Genomic DNA, 17,589 nt, shown 5'->3' with positions numbered 1-17,589 from the left:
GACGTGCATTGAGTTTTTGGGGTAAATTTTGGTAAAGGCTGAACACATAAACGGCCCCTTGAACTTACACGCTTTTTTCGTTTACACACCTAAATGAGGCCATATTCCTATTAAACACCTTATGTATACCCAAAGTGTCTCTATCAGACACTTCAATGACATTGTCCAAAAATATACAGAGTGCGTGACTTTTAAACACTATAACTTGAAAACAGAGTGAATATCATACTGTGACATGTGGCAAATTAAAAAAAATATCTTTTACAAAATAATTTTATCAAATCCAGCAGCCCCCTCCGCATCATCTTCTTGGAAGCCCCTCCTCACTACCACCTTAAATTCCACTATTAGTAATTTTATGAACTCTGTATTTGTTCTTTTTATTTTTATAATAAAAATATTTCATAATTTATCCTCCCCTTTCCTCCCAAACAATATTCTCTAACTTGCATAGCTCAATTCTTTCTTGTCTCGTAAACTATCGATTTTTTTCAGAACAATGTCTTCTCTTCTTCTTCCTCTCTTTTTTATCATTAACATATATGATTAAAGCTTGAAATTACCAAGAAACAAATATGTACAACTCCGTATTTAGTTATTTTTAGCAAATTTGTTTATGGGTTTTGCTTAATTATGTTTTTTTTAATTCAACCATCAGGATTGATATTACTTTAATAATACCATTTTAATTTTAACTTTAGAAAGTGAAGGAAGAGGACATTTTCAAGAGGTGAAAATGAGATGATTATGACTATGTTGGGAAAATGGAGAAGAAGCGTTAAGAGGAGAAAAAATAGGGATAAAGAGAGATATTACAAGCCTCTACGCACTTTTAATGAGTGCACTAAAATCACTATGTCAAATCAACAATGTCTAATAGACACACTTTAATTATACATTAGGTGTTTAGTAGGAAGAAGGCCTTGCTAAGGTGTCTAATCGAAAAACGCGTGCAAGTTTAAGGGGCTGTTTTAGCTCAAATGAGAGAGAAAGAAGTAACTTTTTTAGTTACTCTTTTGAGTAGAGTTATAAATATTTTGGTAGAGAGAAACATTTGACTTTGTGAAGAGCACTTTCTCATTTTTGGGATTTTCTTAACTTTGTTATTGAATTTGACAAATTGAAGTTAAATCCAAAGTGGATTTGCTTGTAATTGCTTAGTTTCATGTTACTCATGGTTGCGTTCATGGAAAGTGTATTTTCTTTACTTTTTGTGATGAGTGATTATAACCCTAAGATCTAAGGGTGCAATTATAGGTTTGGGTGTTGATTTTATGTAGTGATATTATGTTACACTCTATTTTGTTGTTATTCATACATGAATTTGGGCTAATTAGCATGGGATAAATCTATGGGTTAAGGTTGAAAACTTGGTTCCTACTTTCGATCTCTAATCGATGCTAGAAAGAGATTGATTGGAGTTGGTAATTAGTCTAATGCTAGCAATTTTGGTCAGATGTATGTAACTTGCTTGAAAATAGAGATATGGATCGGATCTATTTGCCTATTTCTATATCTAAAGAGAGAATAGAGTAAGGTATTGGGTTGTTTAGATTGGCATATAGATGAGATCCCAATAGGAGCTTCTATTCGTAGATGCTTTGAGATCAAAATATGATTAGTGTTATTGAAGATGAACTGACCTTTCCATGAATGTTCACCTCCATAGAGCAGCACAATTATCCCTATGTGATATTGATTTTCAATCCATGTACCCATAGATTGCTTATTCTCTTTTGAAGTCTTCTTAACTTAAGTTTAATTGTGACAATTGATAACCACTTCTTTTTATTAAATTGGTGCAATCATCTACCCACCTGTTCTTACTATTATAAATTATCCAAATTTCTTGATAAGAATTCTCGATGACATACCATTTTCTGTGAAATTTGACCCCGACTCTTCGTTGCATTTTAATTGACTACAATGAATGTCATCTTTAATTGGTTTTGAAGAGGACATTTGAGCGTTGTCACCAGTTCACCTACAGAAATCAATTTATCTAAGTAGAATTCTCTCTGTCTAAACTAAAGCGGTAGACTTCATCCATTCGCAGCGTATTGTTAGGTTACAAATGATATGTGACAATGATCATTTTCATTATTTCAATTTTGGTGGAAAATTTGTTTTAAAAATCCTTAAATTTTATTTATTAAACTAAATTTGTTTATAACATTATTTTTAAACTTAAAATTATCTCTACGCTCAAAAGCAACTATGGATGGAAAAAAAAAAAGCATGAGAAAGAAATATGACACAATTTGTTAGCGAACAATTCGAAGATCAAAATTGATCTACCACAAATGTAAATTTTTTTTTTGAAAAAAATAATATATATCAAAAGATTCGACTACTGAGAAGATACAATATTGTGTCAATCGTATTCTAAAAGAGTATATCACACATGGTACATATATGTAACAAAGATAAAATACATTTGAATAAACTGATCCATATCTATATTCAATTTGCAAATATACTCAAATATATTGATATAAAGTTAATACACAGGGAATATATACACTTGATACAATTATATTCGTTGATACTATTTGATATAATTGTATTCGTTGATACACTTGATACAATTGCATTTTACTCTTATATTAGAAAAGGCTTGTTTCAACATGCCTGTTTCATTGCTCTCAGGGTATTTTTGTCTTTGTCATTCTCTATTGTGACTACGTGTCTTCTTCCCATGCTATCAATTTGTCTTTTCAGTTCCCTACGTGTCTTTCTTCTGTGTTATCAATGTATGTTTGTAATCTTCATTCATGCTCCACCTTCTGTGCACAAATTCAGTTCTTTCTCTTCAGCAATCTCATGTAAGTTCTTTCATATTTCAATTGAGTTTTTTTTTGTGCCATTTTCCTTTTCGTTAAAGTTCAAGTTCCAAATTGATCTGGGTGTATGTGAATGTTTGTTTATTTTTTTCATTTGGGTTTGTTATTGATGTTGAATTATCCTTGTATTTGGAAGTACCAATAATTTCAATAGTTGTGTTTTCAATTTTGGTTGAGTGAATATGCTTTTCATGTTCTACTTTGGATTGTCAAAAAATTGTTCAGATTCAAATTTTTGTTGTATCTTATCACATGCAGTAGTTAATTTGATCTTTTTCCCGTCGAAATTAACTTTGTGGGTTTCTTTATCGGAATTCTTTTGAATTTCCTCTGTTCATGTATGAGTTTCTCATCGGAATCAATTTTCAGGGCTCTTGTGAATTTAGCTTGGAATTTAAGGATTTCCATTTACTTATACTCGGATTGACCTACTGGTCTATCAGTAGATCTAAGATAAGTCTTCTAACCTTTAGAATTTAAATTATCGCTAATGTTTGAGTAAATAGTAATGTTGTATTTATGCGAATACTGAACAGAAAGATGGCATCAAACTAAATTCCATTGAAACCCAAACTTCTGTACATACACATGAACAATTCTCCCACGTAAAAGATCTTGTAACCTCACACAAGCCTGGGAGGAAAGCTCAAAACATCTTGATGCCTAAATGCTTATTGCTATTTACTTTGTGATAATTGGAAAAAAATTGGTTCTTGGCAATTTGGTGTTTGATGGGATTAAAGCTCAAAACTTTATTGTTCTCACTTGTGGGGAAAAAAAAAGATATGAAAATCTCCCTTTACTTTGGGGCTTCTGTGTGTAGTGTTATATTGCTATCTCTTGCTGCTATATTGGTGATTAGTAATGCTTTTTAAAGTAGCTTATTTGCATTCTTTTCTCTTTTCTTTGTAATTGTAGTTTTCTGAATCGTTTTCTTCTCCTCTTATCTAAAAACACTTTATGTCAATATTTTGAGATAACAGGGTAATATTCATTTATTTTTCTTTTATGTAGGGAAGCAATAGAAGGAGATATGATGCAACACAAAAGAAACCCAATTTGCCTAGAGCATAGCACTAGCCTTACATCTCGTACACCAAAACGACTAAAGGTCCATGTGCCCATTTTCTCCAAGGTTTCTCCTACTTCCTTTTTGCTGCAATGTTGTTATTCTTAGTGCAGACTAAATATAGTTATATTTTTCATGAACTTCTTAACATATGTCATTTGTAGCTTGTGGATAAGAAATTTTTTCTTGGATACTTTCAAAATATAGGCTAGCGATGATGTACATAATGAGGAACATCAGATTTTTCGCTAGAATTATACATTGTTCTGGTGTGTTATACATTTTCATTGAGTTAAGGATTTAATATTTTGCTTAACTTAAGTATATAAGCGAAGAGTAAACTGATCGAAGAAACTCTAAAGACGCTAAAGTAGGAGTAGTTCCTTTCAGTTTTCCTACTTGAAGTGTCTGGATTATAGGAGGAAATTGGACACATTTGTCTGGCTGCTCTGAGTCATAAATTTATTTATTTACAAATATTTATATGTTAATCAAGGGAATCTACCAAAAAATTTAAATCAGTGTATCTTCTCCCCCACCACTGCAATGTGATGCAATCCATATCGTTTGAGTTCTTGATAGGATGAGAGGTTTGGTGAACAAATAGTAGCTCTCCAGCAGCTGGTGTTACACCATATGACAAGGTATATTCTGCAGGAATTGTGCTATGAATTACAACTATTATTTCAAAGGTGTAGCAAAGTTTTTTTAAAAAAAAATTAGGACATGGTCTTTGAGGTACCAAATGGTGGAATATCATTGAGATATTTTTCTTGCACTTGATGAAATTATGTCTGCCAACAGAAGCTAAATCAAATACTAGATTTTAAGCTGCCAAAGAATTAAACGACTTCACGTTAGGAACTTACTTGTCGTTTGCTTAAATACATTATCCGTTATTCATGTTGCGTATGTTCGTGAGAATAGCTGCAATTAGTTCAATTTTAATTTTTCAACAGTCTTTATTTCTCTAAGTACAGATAAACACGATAAAATGTTACCATTTCTAGACAGTTAGTCTGATGATTCACTTTATTCAAGACACGTGCAGTTCACTCGACTACACTCGACGTTTCTTGTGCTTATTGACTTCTTTGTTCTCAATCGTTAGTTTTGTACTATGCTTTGTCTGTTAACATTCACTTTGTTGGGTCTCTTTTAGTTCTTCTACATTGCTGAATTGTTACACTTATTTTCACTTGCAGTGTTAAGTTTAGGGTTATACCAGAATTTGAGCTATGGGTATGTCCATTGATGTTTGCTTGTTATTCTGGTTTTTACCGTACATTAGATTCCTTTATGGTTTTGTAGAATTGTGATGCCCTGTTTTTTTAAGGTGAACTAACTTAGTCTTATGTTTCGAGTTTTGTAAAGCTTAGCTATCCCATACATATGAGTTCCATTTGTTTGGTTATAAAGCGGGTTATTATTTTTTATAAATTTGTTTGGTTTGTTACACTTGTAAAATTATTTTAGCTTTAATTAATAGAAATTTGTTGTGTTCTATTTCCCAAATTAATCATGCGGATTTCCGTTGGTTATTGATACATATGCATGATTCTATGGACAGACTTCACCATATTTGTTGCTCTAAAAGAAAGGGTAAATATATCAAACTTAATAATCCTTTAACTGGTTGAATTGAGTATTTAAGCTGTGATTTAGTCTTACTGTTATTCTTGCTTTAATTATGCTTACATTGATTTGATTTGTTGGTGTCTTTATTGTAAGTCTTAAATTATTAAATAAAAAAAGCGAGTCTAATTTTAGTGCTAAACCGATGTGTTAATAGTGCTGTAAATTGATCCCTCCTTCCCTTAATTTTTTGTCTCGACTGATTCGTACTTGTCATATTTATAGTAACCCATGATTAAGTAAATATTGTGATTGGTGCATAATTTTGGCCCTCTTTAAACTAATATGTCATCTGATCGTTGTGTTTTAATTTGGTGCTACTCTATTTTGGTAAAATAATAATAATAAATTACCCTTTTCTTTATTGTTCGGTTCCTTTTCAATAAGGAAAACCTTATTTATTTATTATTAATTGATTCCCTTTAATTCTTTTCCTTATTCGTTCATCTCTTCGTGACTATAAAAAGGAATAACATTCAAACTTTGGCTCACTCTTGAATGATATACATACATATATATATATATATTAAGTAGAGATTAGCCCGTGCAAGCACGGGCCCAACATGAGCCCAACATAATGGAGATTTAGTTAGAATTGTTTTGTTGAGAACAATTTATCTAAAATAATTAAATTTTGAAATAAATTATCCTAAAATAAATTATTATATATTTCATCACTACGACAAAAAAATCTGCAATAGCTAAATAATCATATATTTTGTCAATACTTGATTTGTTCTACAACCAATGTTTTCTCCTTTTGTTATCTGTGTAGTATATACCAATATTTTGCAATATGGTTGGCAACACTTTTTTGTCTAACTCAACTACTACAATTGTTGAAGGCATACAATTTTGTTGTTGATAGCGTGGACTTTGTTGCCTAAATCTTGGAAATCAACAGGTACTTAGATCTTGCAATCAATCACAAATTCTTAAATAATCCAGTACTATACTTCTCATTTACTCCTCCGCATAACGACATACTAAATTCATTTTTCCTTTTATTTCACAGAGACTTTCAATCTGGCGCTGAGTAACACTATTAAAATGCAACATTATGTAAAGACACTGCAGCATTATGTAAATATTGTAGAATGACTCTATGTATACACTTTTCTTACATTCGACTCACACGATTTAGAAACATTGGGCCCGTGCTTGCACGGGCAACTGTTGCCTAGTGATGATACAAAATGTATTCATTCATACACCTGATATGATTATAATTGTTGATACAACTTGATACACGGTGAATACACTGGGAACATATATACTTGTTACAATTGTATTGTTTGAGGCAAATGTACTGTATTAATTATATTCGTGATATAATCTAATAGAACATATCCGACATGTATTTTTCCTCTCTCGTCTTTCTCTTCCGAATTTCACTTGCCTCTCCTCACTTTTTCAGTCGCGTTCGCCTCTCTACTCCTTCTAATATATAGTTATAAATTAGAACTAAACAGCCTCTAATTAAGCCTAAAATTTAGTCCCTTTTGAAAGTTTCTCAAATTCGATTTTGTTGGGTGTATATTTTTGTAAGGTCCAAAAATATGTCAGCCCATAACTTTACTTACCATCTCTTTAGCCCAATTTTATATCAGGGGAACTTACATAAATATACTATAATAAATAAATATTTATTATTTATAGCAATAATATTTCTTTTTCACTTGATTAATTTTAAATTATTTATAATACAAGTTTAATTCATATTACAAAGAATAATTTTTTATTCACATATAATACAAATTTAATGATAGATAATTCATTTATCACACATTTTAATACATTTTTAGTACAATGTATCAAATTTTTACCAAACAAACATAATATATTTTAAAATATATTACATATATAATTTACTTTTAATACATATTGCAGATTTAACATAGTATTGCTATAAATGGTAATAAATAAAAAATATTGCTAAAATCAGTAATTATTCTTTAAAATGTACCAATTTATGTATTTTTTTCTTTATATTATGCAAAGCTGTCAGCCCATGAACTTTACTTACCATTTTTTTAGTCCAATTTATAAGAATTTTAAAAATGGTCCTCCTCCTCCTTTTTCTATTCTTTTGAGCGAATTATATATCAAAATAATTTGAAATATTAAAGATGATTTCATATCTAATATTTGAGACTGCTTAGAGTTGATTTTGAGTTGTTCGGAATTAAATTGTCAGTATATATTTCATGTATAATCAGTGTATAATTCATATATAGTTAATCATCATTGAGGTTTTTCGAGTGTATCATAATGTATAGTCAGTGTATAACTAGTGTATAGATAAGTTTTATTGTATAGTTAGTGTATACTTTCTATAACTTTTGACAAACTATATTTTATAATTAGTGCATACTTTCTTTGACTTTTGACGAGCTATATCATATAATCAACGTATACTCTCTTTGACTTTTGACGAACTATATTGTATAATCAATGTATATTTTTCATGACTTTTAACTACTTTTTTATGTAAATAAAACATAATTTTGTTTATTGTGAACTATTACTTTATTGTACATATTTGAAACTAACTCATAATGTAGTATTTGGCCTATCGGACAGAGTTCTTCAAGGTCTTGTAATTTAGACTAGCGCCTCTCTAGCCTTTAATCGTTTTGCCACTTGATTTAATTATGGAACAAGGAAAAAATGTCAACATATTTATGTAAAAAACTATAGTTTAAAGAATTACAAAATCAATATATGTTGTTTTATGGGAAATTCTCTCTCTTTCTCTCTCATGCCAATAAGAAGCATTTTAATGTATTATGTAGCAATTGTGTTCAATCATATATATGTTAGAGTTTTGTATTTTACATCTATTGTATTCGAAAAATTATATTTTTATTTTATATCAATTGTATTTTTGCTCATACAAATACAATATGCTTTCATCCTTTCTATCAAATATATTATGTATCACTTGTATCCATCCAAAGAGAGGATGAATGTAATTTTATTCATTGCATTTCGAAAACAATTGATATAGAATACAAAATAATTATTTATGCATTAAACAAATATAGAATACAATGCAAAATAAATACAAAATACAATTTTATCTCCTCCCTTTCTCGATCTCGCCTGAATCTCTCCTCCCTCAATCTCTCGCCTCTCTCCTCCCTCTCTCAATCTCGCTTGTCTCTCTCCTCCAAATATGTGTTCATTTGATATAAATCAATATTTTTGTATTTTTTTTTCTCAACAAAAATCGCAAAAGAATACAAAAACACAAATGTGTAGCAAATTAAAATGTAGCTACGAATTATAATTAATGAAACTGTAGCTAAAAAAATCCTAGTTAAGACCTAATATTTGTTATTTTTGAAACTATTTCATTCATAAATAGAGAAAATTACACAACTTGGGTGCCCCAAGCAAAATATTTGTCAATTCTGATCCAACATGAGATTAAGATTATCATAATTTAAAAAGTATTATAGTTCAAAGTGGGTATTCAAAATATTTGTAATACGTGAATTGTATACTAAATTTGAACTGCTTTGATTCGGGTTAGGAAGAAAATTTAATGCCCATATTTAAAGTAGATGAAGTTTAGGAAACACGACGAAATGTGTATATGTGTATATCCTCTATGTATATTGTGTATCACTGTTTATATCTCCCATGCATATATGTGTATCCTTTGTATATTTGTGTTATATCTGGATGTATAATAATATATATCTGATATGGAGGCATTTTTCAAGGTTTAATACATAGTTAACCCCTTAATTTATTAGATTACATCATCTAATACATTCGACTAAAATTATGTTTCAATAGAACGCCTTAACTTCTAATAAAATGTTTCAATTTGATAGTTTTTAAAAGGTAATTTCTTATTTATGGCAGTAAACCATACTCTCTTTGTCCCATATTAAATGGTCATTTTCTATTTTATAAGTGATTAAGAAATTATTAATAGTTATACAGGTCAACTTTACTATTTGCACTTCGCTAATATCAATGTACATTAGAATAAATTTAAAAAATATACATATAGTATAAAAGAGCTAGAACTGAGAATTGTTCAAACTTGCAAAGATCAGGTAAAGAGGAAAATATTAATTAATTCTATCTGGATTTAGTAAGTCATCAAGTAATACGTTTCTATTTATTTGTCACCATTTTAGATTTTACGTTCTTAAAAAAACTAAGTTTGCCATGACAATCTTATTTAGTATTCTCTTGAAGTCGTATTTTCAATAAATTAATTTATTTTGCTTAATTAAATTGACTAATGAACATGAAATAATTATTTAGTTTTTCTATTTTAATAAAATTTATACTTTCAAGATTAACAACTTTCAGGGGTAAAATAAGAAGAAAATTATTCGTGCATTAATTTTGCAAAATGACCAATATTAAAAAACATCTACTTTTAATAAAGACGACATATAGATAGAAACAGATGGAATATGTTAACCGTAAAAGGCTCCCACCCCACCCCACCCCACACACACCAAATAATAAAGAAGAAGAAAACCTCACCCTATAAAACAACACTAGTAATACTAGATCTTTGCAATTTTCACTTTACCCTTTGTATCCCTCACTCATTACACTTCTCATTATCTAAAAATCTTATTGATCATCATCAAGATGGGAATTGAGGAAGTTAAAAACTATGCAATTGAAAAATTAAAGGAACTATTCCTTTTACTTAACAATTTCAGTGGTCAATTCCTTAGTTGGTTCGATAAAGTGTTTCCACCAGACACTCGAAAAGACAAAATCAATCACTGGTTTCACGTAGCTTTACCCTTTCTTATCATCACAATATTTATCGCCCTCATTAGTTATTGTTGTTGTTGTTGCTGTTGTCGTGGACGTGGACGTGGACGAATGATGAAAGCTCCTGGAAGAAATTGTAGGATGCCTAGAAGCACTTTTGAGAGTAATCCAAGAGATTATTTTCGAAATCTACGATCTTATCCTGGTGATCAACTTGTGTGATTTGTTTCGATTGTTAATGAACTAGTAACTTTTTCGTTAAAATTTTTAATCTATGTTATTTAATTTCTGTAATTTTTGAAATTTTCATGTTTACTACTATTATGTATTGTATGTATGGTTTTGTGTTGTGAAAATATGAAAACAAAGTTAAATGATCCCTTGTTATTTAGATCTTACATGAACTTATTATTGATAGAGGTGATTTAGGGACAAAGAGGGTAGTGACGAATATTAATATTAATTTTAATTATAATTGGGAATTTTGAAATTAAATAAATTCTATTTATTTGAAAACTATGTAAGATATACTATATAATAACATAATAGAATAATTACATAAATATCACATTTTAGTTTACTTATTATCATTATCATCTATAAGTTTTACGAATCTCTAAAATCCCTCATTTTTCTCTTAAGTCAAAAATGTCATTAATATATCTGAAGCTATTTTTAATGTATCAGCGCATGTATCTGACCATCTTTTTAATGTATAAACGCTTTAAATTTTTGGTCATTAATGTATCCGGACCCTTTATTAATGTATCCTCCGTTGAGGTATTCGACCCTTTTTTTAATGTATCAGCGGTTTGATTTTTTGGCCATTAATGTATTCGACCCTCTTTTAACGTATTTGTGCTTATATTATTGTATTTGTTTTAGAAATTTCTGTAATTATAAACTTTTAAGGGATAAATTATAATTTTACCTTAAAAGTATGTGATTTTTGTAATTTGACCCACATAACATTCAATATTATATTTAAAAATATATATAACAATTTTTATAAAATAAAAATTTCTTTAAATCTCAAAATCTAAAATATACCATAAAAATTGAAACTTTGTTGTAGAAGAGGCATTTAACTTAAACCTAAATTGATGATTAAAGCTCCACCTATATTTATTTATAGTGTATATAGTGTACTTTTGAGTCTTTCTACCATTTCTTTTTCTTTATAACGAAGGAAAGTAAAGTGGGGAGGGGCCTCCCAAATTGCTATAAGATGATTTTTCTTGTCTTTTCTTTGTTTTTACTTTTAAAAATTCAATCGAATCTTCGTAAAATTGATCATTACGAATGGTATTTTTTTTGAAATTCAATAAAATCTTTATCATATCAATTTTTATAAATCTTATGATTTATTTATTTTTTTATCAATGGTTGATATACTTGGAAAAAAATTACTCACACCAAATGTATATGCTAAATTAGTGTAATTTTCCGTATTACGTGATCTAATAAAGTAAAATATATATTAATTAATTATAATTAAATAAAATGAATTATAAATTTATATACATGAGATGTATATATTGACATGATGTATACACTTGATGTGAAACTGTCGGTTAATTTACCCGTAAATTGTTATCGTAGCTGAGTAAGTATTTATTTTCGTTTATCTTCTTTGCAATTCGACCAACCAACCAACATGTTGGTCATTTCCAATCACGTTTAAAGGATATAACCTCAAATCAAGTGAAGCACTTTCCAAGAACCACTAACCAAAGGACTTGGAAAAGGGAGATTAGGGATAAAGTCCCGTGAATAGCGCCACTTTAATAACTTTAATGACTAACGATAATGATTATGTGTTGATCTAGGATAATATTAATTATTAATCGTAGATAGTAATGATAAATCGTAGTTGCAAGTTGTGACGGTTGATAAATAGCTCTGGGATGATACTACTAATAACTATTTGGAATGGTGAATTGTGATGGTTGTTAGCGATATATAATATTACCCAATAAGAATAATTATCTATAGTGATTAATGGATATAACAATGTTGGTGGTGATGTTGCAATTTGATCACGATGATTTTGATGGTTGTGATTGAGCTAAGAATGATAGATAATGGTGATTGCAAACGAAGATAGTATAGCTGAGATTTCATTAAGGATAACGTAGAAATAAAAATTAATATAGAACGAAATGGTGAGCGCGGATAGCTATTGCTGAGATTTCACAATAATGTTTGCTTATTGCACTTTTTGTTAATTTTTTTCTCATGCTATTAATTTATCATAACACTTTGTTTATCACTCTTTTAATGAAGAAGTTTTCAAGACCCACCAATTATTTCAACTAACTTTTAGAAAAATAATAAAAGAACTACCAATAATATTGGCTCCGTACGATTTCATTAAAAGACAAAAAATCACTATTTTATAATTTACTTTATTTATTAATTTATTTTCACTTTATCTTCAACATGTTTAAAATTATAAAATTAAAAAGCATTTTAATATATTTTTATTTTGAAATTATAAAATTTAAATTTTTTTATGTTCTTTTTTATGATCGTGGTGTTTGGATGATATTTTTAGCACCCCTACTAATTTGAAGGATACATTTTTCACCAATATGTATTAAATAATTTTTTCTACCTTCACGGAAAATTGTTTCATTGATCGTAGACAATACCTTTTAATACTTTTTATTTTTTTAAACTTCATATAAATTAAATTAAATAGGTCAAATAAATTTAAACGAAAGAAAGTAATATTTGATTAGTAAACTTCTGTTGCGGTCTTCTTTTTTATATGTAAGAACGAAGCTTCACTTCAATTATTAAACTAAAGTTGATGGGGACTGCAACTGAAATCTTAGTCCATTTATTAATTTATTTTTTTTCCTTTTTGTCTTTTGGTTAATGCTCTTTCAATTTTTCTTTAAATATATAATAACAAAATAATTACCTGTTGTTAAGAATAATCTTTGCCCTTTTCTGTGTAGCAAAGAGTTACTTTAATTTTTAATTTGAAAATTTTCATGGTCATAGACAAGAAGATAAGAAATCGAATAAATCGTAACATTTGTAATGATCAATTTTTATTAGATTTCAAAAGTGAAAAAGTGAAAGTAAAATAAAATACTCCTAATTTCATTTGTAGACTTCTTGTAGTCTTTCTTTTATATTAGGAGCTAGGCTTCACTTAAATTATTATTATTAAGCTAAAGTTGATGGGGACTGAAATTATGGGTATAAGTAATAGATCGAATATAATTGTACTAATTAATTTATATTATCTTTTAAAGAAAATTGTGGACTTTTATTTCAGTGTATAGCTGTATCGCATAATTGGGATGATCCTATTAATTTATAATAGAAGTGGAAAAAGTTTTCAAATTAAAATGAATAACTTTACATGTAAATATATTGTATACACCAACAATATGTAAAATTTAATATATTAATATGTTTTTAATATTTTTTAATTATAAATATAACTTAGATTTTAGATACTATAATAGATACTTCATCAAACAATACGATTAAATCTATACTTGCAAGCACTCCTATTAAATATATACGGTCAAATAATAAGGTAACAAAATTTTACATTCTGAACATCTTGGTGAAAAATTCATGTGACATATTTATGAAAGAAATATTTTAATAATAGGACACTTTGAAATGATCTTCTAAAAGTTTACAAACTTCAAATCTTGAATGAAAATTTAAAAATTAACTGAATCGTACAAATATATAAAAAAAAAATTCAATATGATTAAAATATTTTTAAAAAAAATCTAACTTTGATTATATATTATAAAATACTCAAAAAGAGATGATATACCTTTTTTAAAAAAATAATTAATTAAACCCTCCTTTTGACAATAGATCTTAATTCATTTATCAACAATTTTCCCAAATTATTTCTTTCTAGTTATCACTTTCGAACAAGACAATAACTAATGGAAACGTTACAAATTTTTAAAATTTTAAAATTAAACCATACCTAAGCCAAATAAAATTATTCGATTTAATTCCATTTTCTAATTGTATAGATTTGTATTTAAACTATAAACATCCCCTACCACACTATACAAAATTGTCAAATAAATATCACATCTGATTTTATATACCAATAACTCATTTTTCTAAAACACATATTTCTTATCCGACTACCAAACAATCGAAATATGCAAATATTCAACACCATATTCAGTCGTAACAAGCAAAAACAGTCCATTCTTATTTTACATACATAAAATGAAAAATCACACACAGAAAAAAAAAAATCTTAAACAGAGCAACACAATAGTTATTGATTACATTTTCTAATTTCTTCGTAAATTCGAAAACTCGAAACAAATTTCTACCTCCTCCCTCTTCCTCGATTACGTCTTCCACTGTTTCTTCTATTTCCTGTACTACTTGCTGTTGGGTTTTATTTGTCCTAAATTTCTTACCATAAATAGGTTTTCCTTTTAGGAAAAGGTTTTGGATTGACTAATTCTTTTCTTGTAGGAAAAGTTTTAGGACTTTATAAATAGAGGTATGTTCCTTCTAACCTTTTTGACAGTAACGAAGATTTTGTTGGAGAAATTGTTTCAGAGAGGTTCTCTGTGTTGAGACATAAATTTTGCAAAGGAGATTATGGAGAGGAGAAGCAAGTTGTTGAAGATTAAGTGAAGAAGGTGGACAAATTTATTTTGTCAGAAATTCAGGCCAAGGGGGAGATTTGTTGGGTTTTATTTGCCCTAAATTTCTTACCATAAATAGGTTTTCCTTTTAAGAAAAGGTTTTGGATTGACTAATTCTTTTCTTGTAGGAAAAGTTTTAGGACTTTATAAATAGAGGTATGTTCCTTCTAACTTAATCAGCATTCACAATGTAGTCTTAAGGGCTTTGAGAGTTTTGGTTAGGGAGAGAATTTATGGGTCACAAGCTTGATACGTTATCACTTGTGTGAACCTCCATGTATTCCGAGTGAATTGATTGAGGTTGTTTCTCTCTGTATTTTGTACTCTCATATTTATAGTGGATTGCTCATCTCCTTTGTAGACGTAGTTTGATTGACCGAACCACGTTAAATATTTGTGTCTTTTGGTATATTTCTCGTTGTCTTCTTACTCGTGGTCTTTCGAGATTTGCATTGCTAGCTTCCGCATTTACACCTACTTATTTCCGGTCCTAACACTTGCCGTTGTAGCAGATTTTCCAAACATACTCCATACATCCATTGCTGTAGCAACAGCACTACTTACAGTACTAAACACATCAACAATCTTATGCAGTATCTCTTTATTATCATAATTTTGATCTTTCGAAGTATGATTTCCATTTTTCTCTTGCAATAACGATTCGTACATGTAGAGCAAAGAAGAAGCAGTTGAAAAATCAGGTAGAGGTGACTGCGATGAGATTCTGTTCTGGTAAGGCGAGTATCGAGGAGAAGGCAAACCGGCGAGAAGTTGCAGTACCAAATCTGAATCTGATAAAGGATTTTCGTTAGCTGATAGAGAATCGGCTATTGATTTCAAATTGTTGATGTATGATTCAATGGTGTCCAGATCCCCTTTTCTGGAGCTGTGGAATTGCATTTTCAGTTGTTGAATTGTGATAGTTTTTTCGTCTTTCGAACTCGAATCGGAAATCGAGGATGGAAATGGAATACTCGTTGTTGATTCCATTTGATTGTTGAAATGAATATTTTTTGTGCGTTTATTTTTGCAGAGAGGAATGATGTTATATGTAACAGAATGTTTAACTAACTGTTAAAAATAAAATGGAAGAAAAAAAAACATTTTTATATAGTAAAATGACCTTACTTTCTTTTTCTAGAATAGTGTAGAAGCTTCATAGAATTCATCCATGTGACTTAAGCAATTGAAGAGCAAAATGCTTATCAATATTTCGATTACTCAAGTCGATATAACTATGGGAGAAATTATAACGGGGTCATTTTATTTTTAAGAAAGATTTTATTGATTGAAGTATATTTATCTGTTTTTTCAATTATAAAATTGAAGTGTGTGTTTATAAAATCGTTGTATAATTTTTGTAGTTGCACCATTTTATGAGCCAAAGTTTTGTTTCTTCTTGAGACTATTCTTTTTTTTTTTAACAAAGATTAGAACAAGTAACTACGTGTGAGGAATTTATCTCTGACAATAGTACCATGAAAAATTGAACGTGTTATGATTTATTTGTATAATTATTATGTATCATTTCATAATTTACATTATAATTATGAGGACAAGAATTTCATATTAATAGCTCAAAAATTAGATAAGATACAATCATATATATTCAGACAAAACAAACGATTTAACAAATTTGAAAAGTATTTCAAATTGGTTGTACCCAACAATATTCTGTTATTTTGTGTTATATTGTATGGTATGTTTTATTAAATATATCTTTTGAATATATTATATATTTTTTATGTCTATACAATACCACACACTTAGAGATAAAATTATCAGTGAATATCAATCGTCAATCAAATATCGTTCTCTGAAAAATTAAACTATTTAAATATATAAGTAAAATATTCTTTATTATTTTAAACCAAATAAATTTGCAATTGAAGTTAGATTTAAACTGGACAAGTGGTGAAGTTAGATTTTATGTGCTACTATCTATATTCAATAAATAATAACAATAATTTTATTAAATCACCTTTATTATATTAGTTATCTAAACATTAAAAATAAATAGAATTTAATAGTATGAGTAAAATAGACCCAAATGTTACATTATTCATTAATTTTTATAAACTGAAAAAGTATTACTCAAACCATCTATCTTTAATTGTCATGTTTCGCTTTTGAAAAGTCGATTAGATAATATTAATTCGATATTTGAAATAAAAAAATAGATACTTAAAACTATATGAAAATTACTGTAATTTGATATGCTTTACATATTAATATAATAAAACAATACAACATAAAATATTAAAATTTTTTTATCATTTTGACCCTAATTTTTTTTCTATAGCAATTAAAAGTAAATAAAAAATATTTAATATTCTAAAATAGTATAATAAATAAATAAAAGTAGAGGTCGAAAGTAATTATTATAACTCAACTAAAATAGAGTAACACAAAGTCAAAGTACTCGACTACTTCCCGTAGACTTAGGTCTTCTTCAAAAACATTGAAACCTAACTCAATTAAATGGTGGTACCCTACTTAGCAAGCAAGGAAGGAATATTTAATTACTTACCTCTTGAACGTGAGTAACAATAGTGTATCTTTTATTGCTACTATTAAATTTATTTATCGATGAAAATTAGAACGGCATATATATATATATATA

The 17,589-nt window shown here is 28.5% G+C and overlaps 1 protein-coding gene and 1 long non-coding RNA gene across 2 annotated transcripts; one reads left to right on the top strand and one right to left on the bottom strand.

The window, feature by feature from the left end:
- Positions 1-2,743: 2,743 nt before the first annotated feature.
- LOC114075621 lies at positions 2,744-4,193 on the top strand. The gene is made up of 2 exons (XR_003576014.1): positions 2,744-2,825; positions 3,213-4,193. It is a non-coding gene; the product is annotated as an uncharacterized LOC114075621 (long non-coding RNA).
- Positions 4,194-14,483: 10,290 nt separating this feature from the next.
- Positions 14,484-16,067, bottom strand: LOC107030016. Its single transcript, XM_027912447.1, has 2 exons — positions 15,464-16,067; positions 14,484-14,697 (listed from the first exon to the last, which is right to left on the bottom strand). The coding sequence occupies exons 1-2, from the start codon at positions 15,954-15,956 to the stop codon at positions 14,639-14,641; spliced, it is 552 nt and encodes a 183-aa protein (XP_027768248.1). The 5' UTR covers positions 15,957-16,067; the 3' UTR covers positions 14,484-14,638.
- Positions 16,068-17,589: the final 1,522 nt, after the last annotated feature.

Source organism: Solanum pennellii, chromosome 1 (assembly GCF_001406875.1).
Source record: "Solanum pennellii chromosome 1, SPENNV200".
NCBI lineage: Eukaryota > Viridiplantae > Streptophyta > Magnoliopsida > Solanales > Solanaceae > Solanum > Solanum pennellii.
The sequence above is the reverse complement of the archived record's forward strand: the minus strand, read 5'-3'. Positions and strand labels throughout refer to the sequence as shown.

What these genes read in the sequence shown, in the direction of transcription:
- LOC107030016 (XM_027912447.1), bottom strand. Translation starts at nt 15,956, where the DNA reads ATGGAATCAACAACGAGTATTCCATTTCCATCCTCGATTTCCGATTCG. An exon ending in AAAATCTGCTACAACGGCAA is followed by an intron (nt 14,698 to 15,463) that starts GTGTTAGGACCG and finishes ACCCAACAGCAA; the next exon opens with GTAGTACAGGAAATAGAAGA.